A 15,385-nucleotide genomic window follows, 5' to 3' on the forward strand; every position below is an offset into this window, starting at 1 on the left:
TTTGTTGCACCTTCCCGCTGATGAGGAAGTATTGTACAGCTTTAAGTACAATACTCTCCTCATCTCTACAAATGAGCCACACAGCTATAAAAATGCAAGTTTCATAAACTGCAATATTAATTCTAGAACGTTCCAAGATATCACTCTGTTCTCAAGATTGAAAGGAAACTCAGAGACAAGAGGAAGCTGAAAGGACAATAACCTAGGTTACTCAACAGAGAAACAGGAGTCCCAAACCACAAAAATGGCTGGCAAAGAGCATGACATTCAATATAAGTCACACATATTAAGAACCATGTCTAGCTGGACTCGGTGGCTCAGCCTGTAATCCCGCACTTTGGGAGGCTGAGGTGAGCGGATTGCCTGAGCCCGTGGGTTCGAGACCTGCCTGGGCAACTTGGCAAGACCTCATCTCTACAATGAATCAAAACAATTAGCCAGGCGTGGTAGCGCACGCCTGTAGTTCCAGCTATTTGGAAGGCTGAGGTGGAAGGATCGCCAGAGCCCAGCAGGTCGAGGCTGTGGTGGCTGGGAGCATGCCACTGCACTCCAGCCTGGGCAACAGAGTGAGATTTCAACTAAAAAAAAAAAGAATCATGACTATAGGCTAAAAAGAAATAAGAGCAATAAAAATATACCAGATATGGTGAGTTTAGTATAGATTTACCTGATAAATCCTCTGCTATCACAAATTCATCCTTTATGGAAGAAAACTCCACTTCTGTCTGATTACTGGCATTCATGGACCCGGATCGTGGCTCATTAACATTGTCCTCAGCGACATCAGTTGGCTGCAGAAATGCCGTGTGGACATCCTGAATGTGTGCCTTGAGATCTTCATAAGATGGGGCTCTGAAATCACAGCCATCACACTGAAGCACCTCCATGATCTGGGTCTACCCTCTCACATTAGGAACCTGTGGCAGAGGTCAGAACAAAACATCTTAAGGAATGCACCAATCACACACCTCAAGCTGATGGGGCTACATGTTCATTCATGGAAAGAAATTCTAGTATCAGTAGACTTCCCTTACTAGACATTGCTGCTTGGAACACTGGCTGAAGAAAGACTTAATAGAGATGATGTCCTTGACTTCATAACTTCAAAGAAAACAAAAAACAGATAAATGTTTTCTGCTTGATATATCTTCAAATGCTGTTTGTCAAGGAAACCCTTAATACTTCAAAAGTTAGAAGTTACTGAGTTTCTCCACTGTATCTAAATTTCTTGGTAACTTAATATTGACTTTGGTCCTGCTTTGGACTCATTTTCTTTTGGAACTGGAACCTTCTCAGAAGTAAAGAGGATGTCCACATGCACAAAAGGGAAAATTTCAATCTACATGAACTGTTTTAATATTATTACACTGGTGTTTTATCACCAAATAGTGAAATTGTATTAAATCTTGGAAGTGGTAGAAGAAGAGTTTTTATGGAAGCTTTTATTATATTAATATCCTTACTAATATTGGGGTGCACATTTTCTCCAAATAGTTTAGTTGTTCTGTTTTTTTTTTTTTTCATGAGCTAAATGATTATTTGCTCTTTTACTACCTACCAATTATAACCTAACAGTTTCTCCAATCTAATTAGGTCATAAAATATTTCTCATGAGGTTTTCAAACAACCAACTTTGGATAACAATCTGGTTTCTAGTTTAAAGTTGCACCTTGGTACCTCAGTTTGCATTAAGACAACAGAAACTCTTACTTATGAAGAGGGGCTTCTAAATTGTGACTTTATCTTTTTTTTGCTTCTTTCCTTTACAAACACAAAATGCATACTTGGGTGCAAAATGCTGTGAACATGGTGAGAAATAAAGCAAAACTTGCTTTAATATTCTACTAGTTACTGTGTGAAGTATACACAAAAGCTTCACACTAACCCAATGAAGAGCCCCAACATGAAGAAGTAAAAAGAATATTGGAAAAATGTAGTCCTTTCTATCATAATATAAATCCTAAGTCAAGATAGCCAGATATTATCTTAATGAGTGAGTTACTTCGTTAAGCTCACCACAAACTCTACTGAGTCAGTGTAATCTAGAACCAGATGTCCAAGAACTGAAGCAGGAGCTAAATCTATTTTGTGATGCAATACTCCATACTTTTATTATAAAAGACAAATTATTCCTGTAGGAGGAACAAAGTCATGTAATCATAAGTCAATGTAGCGAAAGGAGCCATCACACGAGGATTTTTCTATGAAAGAATGTCCTCCTGATCGCCTGCTAAAATAACTTCTGGCAAGTCCAGCTCTGGACAGACTGATCTTGCAGAGTGAGACGCAGATATTTACCTCCTCTTCTTTCACCCAGCAATTTATCCTTTTTCAATAAACATTGAACCGTGCACCAGAGTCTTTTCAGCTAAGTCTCAATATTCCAGATACACAAGCTTTTATGTCTAAGCACCAACCCAAATTGTGTGGAAGAGGTTGCTATCAGCTCTGGATCAAATTACAGCAGTCACTGAGGCCCCACCCCACTTCTCCTTTCGCACAGTCCATTAGACCTGAAAACAAATTTTTCCATGGTGCAGACGACTCCTGCATTTAGAACACTTCACAGAAAAAAGCAGATCATCCAGTGTGCACTCCCCATCCCCCAAGCTTAGTCCTTTCATCTCAGCCAAACAAGCCACAGCTCTGCTGAATGTGTTTATCACACTTTCAAGAGATATGAGCTCCTGCGTCACTGAAGCTCTAAGACTCACTAAGCTGCCCTAGTCCTCTGAGCTTTAAGGGGCAGCCATTTTAGCTCAGAGCTTCTCCTCCGTGCACAACATGGCTTCTCCTGGATCCTGCTAGGCTAACAATCAGAAATGAATGCTAGAAGAGCAGGCTGGGCTCCTCCTATGCTCTTCTCTTCCCAACAAAGAATTAACTGTTTTCATTTCTCTCTGAAAAGCAGCACCTTTCTCCTCCTCAAATGTCATTCACCAAGATCTCCAAAGGTTCTTTTATTCCATGATTGATAGGCTGGTTCGTTAGTCCTAGCAGAGCTCTGGTTAGAGCAGGATGACCCTGGACCAGACCCTGTTCTACATCAGGATTTGGGGGTGCAGTGAGGGGCACCTTCAGAATGCCTTGGCTTCTTGAGAGTCGTCCTTCCACACACAGAAGACATACCATCCGACTCTGCTTGCCAGATTCCAAAGTCTAATGACCTTTGTTAATCACCAGCCAGTCTGTCTGCATCAGCAGACCCTGCCAACAGACACACCCTTCAACACAAAGGCTGTAGCTATTCCTTTTAAAAGAGGTTCTCTGAAAGCTCCATTGTGTAGCCGAGAGGAAAACAAAATCTCTTCCCTTCAAAACTTCAAGCCTTTAGAAATAATGCAACAAAAGGCTTTCTGCTGTGTGTCTTTTGGAAAGTTTGAGCCTGGTTTGCACAACATCAACAAAAATTACGTTTCTGCACAAAGAAAGCAGGGTACCTTCGGCATTAAGTCATCCACCTAGAGATGAAATTCATCTCTCTGTACAGTTCTCTTAATATCTTAGTGTCTTCCAAAGCTGCTATCAAGGATGCTAACTTCACTGGATACAAACACAAACTAACAGTCTCCTTGTTCTGTTGCACAGGAGATTAAAGGGTTATGAGATCAGGAAAAAAAGAGCCACTGATTTGGAAAAAGAAGAGATGATGAAAGTGATTTCCTAATGGGTTCTAGCTTTAATGTTGTTGCAGTCTCTGCCTCAAAAATAGCTCAGAGCCTTAGAAGAGGTTAATCTCCAGGCTGCTGAGAGAACCAGCGTCAGATAGAGCTGACTGGCCTTCAATCTGATGTCTGCACTGAGTCCTGAAATGAGGATGTAGCCTACTTTGAAAGCCATCTTGCCTTTTTGTACTCATTTCTCCTGAAGATGCTGACAGAAGAAAAGAGAAATTGCTGGCATGGCTCAAACAATCAAAGAAACAGAAAACTGATGTGTTTATGAGACTGTGGATGTACACACATGCCACAAGTGAGTATAGGAGGAGAAGAAGAGGGTAGATAAGGACAGAGACAGAGCAAGATGGACTTGAGTATGACTCATTCATCAACCAAAGACTATGTTTTTGCAGTAGATGGCAATCCTCTAGGAAACCAACAATGAGAAAAAAAGGTGAGACATAAGCTCTGCATATTTGACTGTTTCATCAGTCCCGAAGAGCAGCAACTTGAAGAGGCTAAACTAGACACTGAACTTCTATAAAATTATGATTTAATGTTAAAAGCCTTGATCTCATATCTACTTATTTCATTGAATAATACTGTGATTATGAGATTAGCAATATATTTTTCTCACTTACCAAATCAGCAAAATCAAAAGCAGAAGAGGAAGTTTCCAAACTAACTAAAAAGAGATGCTATTTCAAAAGGTCATGAGATCTACAAATCAAACAGGCACCCTGTCTCCTACCCTCAATGCAATATCTCCAGGCCCTTCAAGGTCAAATAGGCTTCAGATGACTACTAGACTCCAAACACCACCCATGATGATTCCTATGGGGGTGAATACAGATTCATCCTAAAACAACTAGCACCTAATGGGATTGTTCCTCCTAACATAATATGAAACCCTAGACAGTTATTCACTGTTCTTTGGTACTACTTATTACTGGTTGCTGGTTTGTTCCATCTGCATTTAAAGTTTGAGGATTTCAAAATGTGAGGTTTTGATGGGGAAGCCAAAATCCAATTTTCCATGTTTGACAAACTCTTGAAGATATATTTAAAGAATAATCCAGAGATCACTTCAACAATTTGGAATACATACATGAGAATGGGGAAAAATAAATTATGAACACTGGCTGCTCTTTCTCACTCCTAAGAACACCAGTCTTAATTTATATCACCTGCCCACCCACTTTCTGTGCTCAGGATTCCAGGGATCCATTATTATACCTCAGTTTTTCCTTCTGGGAAGGAGAAAAGAGGCAAACCACAACTTCATTGTGAGTCCTTCCAACTCACTGCTCAGATGTAACAGGAGCGGGGAGGTGTCCTTGACGTTTCGCAGCACGATTACAAGCCTGCCACCATCAGTTGGTCCAGGTCAGCTTGGTAAACACTGCTTTGTGAGCTTGATGGCCCAGGAGCAGAACGTGGTCCTCAAGTCAAAATTCCAGCTGTCTCCAGGAAGCAATCAAACTAAAATGCACAGGCCTTTCCTGAATGTAACCTGTTCTCTGAAGGACTGCAGCCCAGAAATAAAGCTGTGAGGCATCACAGCCATGTGATTCAGTAGCAACTAATTATAACCTTCAAAGCCTTTGAGAAATGGAACCAGAAACACCATAAGGTGCTTTTCCTCTGTCCACTCCAGAAACCTAGTTTCATTTATAAGAAACTGAACTCCCCAGTTCTCCTCAATCCCAATTCTAATAAAAGGTTCTCATTAGCACCTGTTGTTTGTGCTTTTCTTACTTTCCTTTCCTAGGAATGGAAAAATCAACTATCCAAGGACAAGCAGTGGAATGCATAAACTTTGGGATAGTTCAGCTAGAAAAACAGAAAAATCAGGAACCTAAAGATCATTCTAAAAAAATGTATTTACAGATCAGAAACTGTTGATATGCTGAGGTCAAAGAGTTGCGATGAGGTATGTATTGGGTGGTTACAATTTCTCATTGCAAGTCCCAGGACCTTAGGATGAAAAATAGGCAAAAAACCCCACTAATTAATAAACTTGTGATCATTGGGTGGCTATTCTTAGCAATAATGGGGGTTCTGTACGATTATTTTTCACTTACTCTTGTTATAGCTGAAGTGGAAGTTCTAGTAATTTAACTATCATTTAAAGCATCTTTCTAAACTGTACTGAACTGAGAAGTTGAGGTGAAATCTCTTTCAGGGAGTGTAGTTATGGAATCAAAACTACAAAAGCAAATATAGACTGTTCGATTTTATGTGTGTGTATGCATGTAAAGGAACTAATTTTCCTGATTTAATTTGAACTCATATATGGCCATGTGCACTCCAAATATAACAAGACTAGGCAGAATCAGTCCTTCTTTGGTTAGTTACAAATGATACTATCACCATGTTATATTTTAAAAAATAAACCAGAAAAATATACCAATGAGGAACTTCCAACAACAAGCTACCTCCAACGGTCCCACAGCATTTGGTACTTAACTACTATAGATCCTGTCTCACCATGTGGTCTTCAAATGTCCTATCAAATGTTTATACTGTTTACTACACGATCTAAGCGGTTCTGTGTACTCTTGGCAATTCACCACACTAATGAAAGGTTTAACATATCAGGGAGGATAAATAATTAAGGAATTCAGAAGGGAGACACAGCTGTTCTTCAAAACCAAATTTTCAGAAGAGAAAGGATTAATTTGCAATCACATATGTAACCCCTAACACGAGACTGAATTTAAATAGTAGCAGGGAAATACCATGAGACCAAGTCTTGCCAATGCGTGTGTGGCCTCTGTTGTATACAGTCATCCTGGTCCATCTGTAGAACCTAGTACATAAGCACAAAGTCCGAAGCAGGCAATCTGCAGATGAATAACCCAGTCACCTTGTGGCCAAGGAAGCTAGTCTTCAGGTTATCTTTTATTTTAAGTTAGCTCTCCTGCATAGAGTTTTCAAGTATTACAGAGCATGTTGGAGTAATATTTCAAAACAGATACCTTTGGGAACCTTAAAAATGAGATATACATCGAGGGATATAATCTAAGTGGCTAAAAGAGTTGAATATGTAAATAAGAAGTGATTTTGGCTGAATGACCTGTTATGAAAGCAGGTAGCGAGTGTCTAATACAGAAAGAGATACTACATACCTTCTGGAGAATTCATGCATTCCTTTGCAATGATATAAGGCTAATTGAGGCCAACAGGCCAATAGGCAGTCTGCCAGCTCTCCTGTCCTTAGAAAAGGAAGTGTGTGATTTGCACAAAGAGATAAAAGGAGAGAAGGGACAAGAAAAGAAAGGGAGGAAACAGAGTGATATCTCAGTAGCTTTAGACTTCATTGTCTGTGAAGGGGAACCTGCAGTTCACTAGATAACTCCAATTCTGAGAAGTGTCCTGAAATATTCGTGAAATGTAGCTTAGAAAAAAAACAAAGCAAATGAAGATGCCTCCCCCTCCCTGAAATTCAAAATGCAACCGTGACAAATGAGATTCCAGCTCATCATGTCCTTTCAAATGATGGGAAATCATTTTTTGGTGTTCAATGAATAAATGAGAAGTAATAAGTATAGAGAAACTCTCTGAAATGTCATGGGTTCATCAGGAAGTTCCTTGGAAACTTTGAAGCCATGCTTGCCCTCTCATTTAGAACAAGAGATAACTGATTTCTCTCCTCCAGAGCCAAACCTTGCCCAAACAGCAGAGATGGAAAATCACGGTGTTTCTTTATCGACTCTTCAGAATGCTGGCTGGGTTTCTACAGACACTTTTCACACTACAAGAACTCTCATTATAAAAATTGTAAAATTAAAGGGAAGTTGCAGATATGCTGCTGGGTCTTCATTACAGAACTGATTAAGACGCAGACTAAGCAGAAGCTGCAGTGAAAGCCATCTTCCATATCATGAAAGACCAACACGTATACTGAGTACTTTCCCTGTGGGTCTGTCAACCTGACAGACTGGCCTTGGATGTGTCTTCATGGCCAAAACTGTTCCTGGTTCATAAGATTTGACTCAACATACCGGGTTTTAATCCTACGGTTTTAGTGAATGAATCCAGAAACCATTTTAACAATTTATCTTATTCCCTATTATTATTCAAAGAAAAAATTGATATTTAGTCACTGACTTGTTGAGGTGGGGAAAATCCACAAAAATCCCAGTCTAATCGTTCTGAGACTTGCTCAATGTTGTGTGCTCAGGATTTACTCAAAGAAGTCAGACAAGTCACTTCCTTTACATGAGAATGCCCCGAGCCTGCCTATATCAGTGGTAGGCCCTGATACAAAAACCGTTCCAATCTCCCTCTCTCTTTTATTTATTTATTTATTTATTTTGAGACAGGATCTCCCTCTGTCACCTAGGCTGGCATGATCATAGTTCATTATAACCTTGAACTCCTGGGCTTGAGCAATCCTCTTGCCTCAACCTCTCTAGTAGCTGATTTCTAAAATTTTTTTTGTACAGTCAGGGTCTCATTATGTTTCCCAGGCTGTTCTCAAACTCCAACTTCAAGCCATCCTCCTGCCTAAGCCTCCCAAAGCTCTGGGAATATAGGCATGAACCACCCCATCTGGCCCTCCAGTTTAATTTCTTATATAAGACAAAGCTGACTACCTAAGCCTGCCACCTGAATCTGCCTGTCTTTCTTCAAACCAGGGTTCCTAACTACCCTGTTAGGATCAAAGTCCTATGCAGCCTGCTTCCTGAAAAGGCAAATATGTGGACCATGAACACTTTCTAGTCCTCCCATCCAAGAAGACTGATTTTTTTCCCCTCTTAGCCTTCACAGGTAGCAGAAATCATTAATCAGAAGGCTGTCCTTCCTCTTTATCAAACTAATAAACTGGCTCATTTAGATCTACTGGTTTTCCCATTCTTGCTTCAACAAATTAATAGAGCCGTATAGTAAGAAAAACATAAAATGTGTTTATATACAGGACTGAAATACCCAATAATTAGAATTTTTTTAAATGACAGTTAAGGAATTTCTTTTCTCTTGTAATCCCCAAGACTGTCAGCAAATAAATTTATTAAGAATTGCTGCACCCCCAAAACTAGGCAGAAAACATAGAAATTTGTCTGCCAACACAACAGTAGAATTTATCTCCAGTGAAAACACTACAGTGCTCAGGACTCGGCCAAACCTCACATTCACAAACTCTTAATGATAAATCCCACTTTTGCCCAACAAAGTTAGAATTTTTAGCTTATTCACTATTGTTAAAAAATAAAAAGAAATACAGAAATACCTATCCAGACAATTAAGGAATTTGTTCTCAGGTCACTAAAACCAAAAAGTGACAGCAGGTGTGATGTCTCTGCTTGCCATCTTCACCTTGAGCAAGTCTTTTGAGGCCCTTACTTTGATCATTTTGTTAAGTGAAGAGATTAGATCATGATGTTCAACCTTTTTTGTACAAAGGACCTGTTTTACAAGATTTCCTTCTCATATTTTGAAAGATTTTTTTCCTGATTAAATTCATTCCTTTACCTTTTATTATGCGGAGACATATAAATGCCAATCTTAGTGTAACTGCCTTCTTATCATTTAAGTCTGGGCTCCGAGGTTCTATCCTCCATGGGGCTTTCCCTGACAACTCTATCTAATGTTAGCCACCACTCCCACCCTGCTCCCTGCAACAGCAACCCACACTGTTTCTATCACAAGTCATCACTTTATTTCCTTTGCTGTTGGATGACCCTTGTTTGTTTGTGGTCTGTCTTCCCCCTCTAAGGGATAAGCACCCTGAGAGCTGGTCTATGTTCATCGTGTTCACATTGGTATCTTCAGCCCCGAAGGCACTCAGTGTGCTCAATAGGCACTTGGCAAATATGTGTTGCATGAATGAATGAGTGAATTAGAGGTTTTGAATGCCGGGATCCCAACCAAACATAAAATAGATTGGTCATGAACATCAGATTCTTCTACTAACCTTGTGATATCATAAAGCAGTGGTCCCAAGCAGGGGTAGTTTTACTCCCCACAGTCCCCAATCTGGAGATATTTGACAATATCTGCAAACATTTTAGTGATTACAACCAGAGGGAGAGTGCTACCAGCATCTAGTAGATAGAGGCCAGGGATACTGATAAGCACTCTACAATGCACAGGACAGCCACAAAAAAGAATTATCTCTCCAAAATGTCAATAGTGCCGAGGTCATCTCTGGGTATTTTCTATCTCTATGTATAAACCAGCTGCCATTGCAGGCCCTCAGGGGATCCTGGCTAGAGAGTCTCTGAGTCAAAGGATCCACAAGTTCTTTCCCAGCTCCAAGATGTTATGATTCTTGACCTTAGTAGCCCTCATGCCAAATGATATCACGAGTCTTTAGTTTCATTTTTCTGATTTGGGTATCTTACCAAAAATATTTCTAGAAAAAAATCCAAGATCAAGGCATGTGACTGACTAGTCCATCTTACTTAGTGAGAAGGTCCTTGCACCTGCCCTTGCATTGTTGATAATCCTATGGGTTTTGTGAGTAAAGGGCAAGTGTCATGAAAAATGGTCAAGTTCTAACTTAGCACATGGCCTCCAACTACAACTTCTGTGGAAGAAACGACACATATTTTCTCCTTTCCAATGCTGTAAAATTATCTTTTTTCAAAGTGAGGGGCACCTTAAAACCACACTTCAGAGGACAAGTAATATTCTCTTTTGTTCTTATATCCCCAGTGTCCAGCACAGGTCTGGCCCTGATGAGAACTGTATGATAAATGACTAATGGTATGTATGCATGCCTGCTTTCTAGGAGACAATTAACCAGCAGTACCAAATCAAATGAAACCTTGAGGAACCTATGTAATTCCAGAGAGCATTCATGACCAGAAGAACAAAACAAAGCAAAACTTAGTGCTATATGACACTCCCCACCTCAACACATGAAGCTACATTACAGTGATTAGCTGACTGGGATACTAGGAATTCTAAGTCCCCACCTGTCCTTGAGAATCTAGTAAGTGGCTATCATCCTTTTCCTCATCATTCTTCCAGTGCAGAAGGTGGCCCTGGCTGCACTGTTCCACCTATGGATTTATAACATTGCAAAGCTACCCTGGACTGATGTAACACCTGGAATTGTCACCTGTGACTACACTTGAGATCATTTGGTTGCCTTCTCTCCCCAAAATCTTTTTATTCTTGTTTGCAGAGCACTCTGGAAAGCCTAAGGAATAATTCTGTCTTAGAGTTCACAATCATATAAGATACAAAACTTTCAGTAGAGGGAGGTATAACAAAAAATAGGTAGAAGCAGAGTTTTCTCCTTAGCCTCCCTGGGAAATATTGAAACAACATATTATTTGTGTCTTTTAAGTCAAAGAGAAGAATCCATTCTAAAAGTTAATCATTGATAGGGTCATCATGTCTAAGAGAAGAGATATTAAAGACCATACAGGTCAACCTGCTCTACAATCTTCATTTTTCAGATATTGAAACTGAGGGCTCAAGAAAAATAGCCTGCCGAAGCCTTTTGGAACACAAATTTTTTGAAGCCAGAAAAAAAAGAAATGTTTTGAATTCCAAAATCTGAGAAAAGAAGTCACCAGTAAAGATAATCCCTAAATGTTATTCAGTTCATCAATTCACACTTAAAAGTCCATGCCCTATATATTCTCAGTAATAAGTCTTTCTTCACTGGGGGGCAGATTCCAGAATAACCTCCAGCATCTTCTCTGCCTTGAACTCACACTCAGGAGAGTATCTGTTTTTGGGGGGTTTTTTGGAGTTGGAGTCTCACTCTGTCACCCAGACTGGAGTGCAGTGGCCGCTCCCGGCCACCGCAGCATTGACCTTCTGGGCTTCGGCGATCCTTCTGCCTCAGCCCTCCGAGTAGCTGGGACTACAGGCGTGCGCTACCATGCCCGGCTAATTTTTGATTTATCGTAGAGATGAGGTCTCACCTAAGTTGCCCAGGCGGGTCTGAACCCGCGGGCTCAGGCAATCCACTCACCTCAGCCTCCTAAAGGTGCAGGATTACAGGTTGAGCCACCAAGCCTGGCTGAGGAGAGTATCTGAAAAGGTGCAGAATCCATTTTCTGCAGTTTGTTCAAAGAACTTCTTAGGCATGCAAGCAGTGTGTTCATACTTTGGAAACACACTTGGAAGACTGAAATTTGCTGACAAAGGTATACACAGAAGAACAAGAGCTATAACACTGACTTATCTTTCTTTAGCATCCAACCTCATAGAATCAGAACAAGGTTATGTAGTAGCTTTATACCTGCCAAATCTACCCCATGAGAAACATTGCCTTGTTTCTTATGGAAAATGTGCGCTGCCAACAAAGTCACTGAAGAGGCTTATTGAAAGAGTCTTAGGGATATTTGGACATATCAGGGTCAGGGTATGTAAAGTGGAAAGGAGAAGAGGAGTCAGTCCTACAAACATCTGGCAAGGATGTGCCTCTTTGTGGCACATCGAGTGAGTGGCTCAGAACAATAATACCAGGATATTGTTGATACTTCAAATTATATATTGCATTCTGAAACCAACTGCAACGTGGAATAGTCTTTTATATTTACTAATATATTAATTATCTTTATCCTTCATTTCATTTATCTAACTTTATTCCTACTAGGTATCTACATCCATTTGTTGGATATAAAAACATGTAAATGTACCAGAAAGTCTGGGAATCATCTTTAATTTTTAAAATATTTTTCATAAGGGTCTCTTATAAAAGGGTCAATTACATTCTAAAGAGAGTAGCTTAGAAATAAAAAACAAGGTAAGATTTCCATGTTCGTTCACATGCAGAATATTTATTCTACATTTGGAAGGTCCAAGTAATTCTCATCCTTTAAGACAGCGGTTCTCAGCCTAGGCAACATAGTGAGACCTCAGCTTTACAGGAAATAACGCAATGAGCCAGGCGTGGTGGTGCTTGCCTGTAGTCCTAGCTACTTGGGAGGCTAAGGCAGAAGGATCACCTAAGCCCAGGAGCCTGAACCCTCAGTGAGTTGTGATCGTGCCACTGCACTCCAGCCTGGGGCAACAGGGTGAGATGCTTGATTCCAAAAAAAAAAAAAAGAGAGAGAGAGTGGTTCTCAAAGTCTTGTCCCTAGAGCAGTTGCATCAGCAAGAACTTTTTAGGTATGCAAAGTCTCAGGTTCCACTCAAGACTTGAATCAGAGACACTGTAGGTGAGGTCCAGTAATCTGTTATAACATAGCCTCAGGGTAATTCTGATGCCCACTCAAGTTTTAAGACAAAGCTCAAGTTTTCCTTCCTGTATGAAACATTTCCTGAGACAACTAGCTAGAACCACTGTACTGGAACCCTACTTTTAAATGCTGCTGATTGAATAAATACAATAGCTATGCAGTTCTTAAAGAGAAAACTAACGCCTGCAAACATTTAACTTTTTATTTAGCAATTAATTGGAAAATACTAAGTTGCAGATCCAGCATCAGAAGCTACTAAGAGTATACTCATAAAAGACAATTACTATTCTTGAAAGAATGAATATTGTGGCCAATGCAACTCTAATACTGATATTCACCTCTCTTAAAAATTTCAGAACAGTTCATGACACGGTGCCCTTGATGTTTCTAAAGTAGGGCATGGCAATCCACAAAGGAAAGAATCGGAGTATTTTACCCAGAAAATGACTAAGAGCTGGGTAAATCTTCAGGATCCCAGACTCTTCCATTGATGGTTTTTATGATAAACAAAATCTTATGAGAAAACACCTCCAAACTTGGAGGGGTCATTTGATTCTTGCACTAAAACTAGAAGAGCTAGACTTTGTTTTAGTACCAATATCTAGAGACACAAATGTGTCTGGAAATCCCTCAAAAGAAGAATATGTGCTTTCAGCTAGCCAAGAAACTTTCCACAAAAAAATGGTGCTGTCTCAAACTGCTAACAAAGACTTGGCTAAAAAAAAAGAGCAAAACATAGACAAAGAAAAAGTTTGACCATACCAAACAAGCAGACCTACAGGACCCTCAAATCAAATGTGGGACTTAAAACTTAGAATCACAGAGAGAGTTCACAGACAAAATTCATCAGCTGTGTCCTGCCCAAGAATCAATCTAGGACCCTTTTATACTATGGAGGGACTACAGAACACAGATAAACCAGCAAGACTCAAACTGAGGTTCTGAAACCAGAATTAAGCAGGGCTTAAGGAAGGGATTTAAAGAGCTATTTATCTTATTTGGGGCCAAGAAAAAGTTCTGATAGTTATATCCCAATTAAAGACAAGTTATAAAAACAAAAATGAACTGAGACAAGGGGGAAGATGACAGAAAGAAATGACACATGGAAAAGACCCATGAACAATCTATTTTGAAAGAGCGGGACATAGAAGAAAATTATATACAACAATTAACAGAGATTCTATGAAAGAAGAGATCAAAGACAAGATGACAAAACATCAGAATGAGATGAAAGAGGAACTGGCAGATGAAGAAAGAAAATGATGACAAAAATAATATCATTGCAAAACTAATAAATATATTAAAGTTATAAGAGGTAAAATCCACAAACCAAAAACAAAGTTGATGATGTGGAAAACAGTCTTCAAAAAACTGCACAAAATGCAGAGGAAAAGGACAAGTAGATGAAAGCAAGTAGAGAAGATGACAGATAAGAAGGTTTGAAAACAGAGATTGAACATACAGATGAAAGGTATTCTAGAAGTAGACAGCAAAACAAAATATGCTCAAATCTGTGTTAGAAAATACTTAGTTGAAATAAAAGAGTATCTGATGTTCCAAAAAAAGGTAATATGGAATCATCAAAATCGAGACATCTTGGAAAAGTTATAGAATTTCAAGGATAAACACTGAATTCTATTTACATCTATATATTTAAAAATTAGTCAGAAAAGAGAAAAAGTCAGGTGTTACTGTGACTTTTTCACATTAACATTTGATGACAGAAAACTGTGAAGAAGGGACTATAGAGGCTTGAGAAAGAACAAACCCAAGTATTCAGTCCCCAACTAAGTTCACAACTATGTATAAAAATAGTAAAAAAGAAGTTTCCAATCAGTATAGTCAAGTAACTTTCCTTCAAAATCTACTCAGTGCTGTACAGCATATCCACCCAAGAGAAGGTTCAAAATTGAGATCATAAGACTAGAGTATTTAGAGGTAAGTGGAGGCTGTAACCTTGAATCTACTTATATGTAGAACTAAGATCAAATAATTCATCACACTTGCAAAATAAAATTATAATCCCATAAATGTAATAATTATAATGTCAATAAGTGATTCCATAATAATCCTAAGCATAATAACAAAATATAGAGGTGGGGATGAAGAGGCATTACAGAATGTATGTGTATATATATATATATATATATATATGCATATTCTCAACTTTCACAGCCGGATAAATAAATACTCAATACTTTTCCATTTCTGAAGTTAATAAATTTCCAAATAAAGCTATAAGCACATTAACTTTAGTTAAATAATTTAATTAGCAATAAAATTCAAAATAGACAATATAGCTTTGAATTACTAAAGAAAGGAAATCAAAGAAAATGCTGATCTGTAGTAAAAGAGGACAAAGGAAACTGCATAGAACTATCAGAGAATGTATAAAATTAATTAGAATCAACTACATATGGTATATCAGCAAATGTGAGTTGGGTAGCTCTTGCTCTGGAAAATATCCCCAGAGTAGATTAAAATACAATCTCTAATTTGATTTTGTCTGTAAGATATTCACAGAAAGCAAAATGACACAAAAAGTTTGAAAGTCATAATATGGCCAAAGATATA

General features: G+C 38.9%; 1 protein-coding gene across 3 annotated transcripts in view; it reads right to left on the bottom strand.

Moving 5' to 3' along the window:
* The window catches only part of ZNF462 (zinc finger protein 462), a 143,622-nt gene that overhangs the window by 89,159 nt on the left and 39,078 nt on the right, over positions 1–15,385 (bottom strand). For all 3 annotated transcript variants that reach the window (XM_021714601.1, XM_008062285.2, XM_021714600.1), the window contains exon 2: positions 668–917. In XM_021714601.1, coding sequence (XP_021570276.1) covers positions 668–887 — 220 coding nt within the window. In that variant the 5' untranslated portion in view covers positions 888–917. The remainder of the gene's footprint in view (positions 1–667; positions 918–15,385) is intronic.

This window comes from Carlito syrichta, unplaced genomic scaffold (genome assembly GCF_000164805.1).
Source record: "Carlito syrichta isolate Samal-C Ts95f unplaced genomic scaffold, Tarsius_syrichta-2.0.1 Scaffold305685, whole genome shotgun sequence".
In the NCBI taxonomy this organism is placed as follows: domain Eukaryota; kingdom Metazoa; phylum Chordata; class Mammalia; order Primates; family Tarsiidae; genus Carlito; species Carlito syrichta.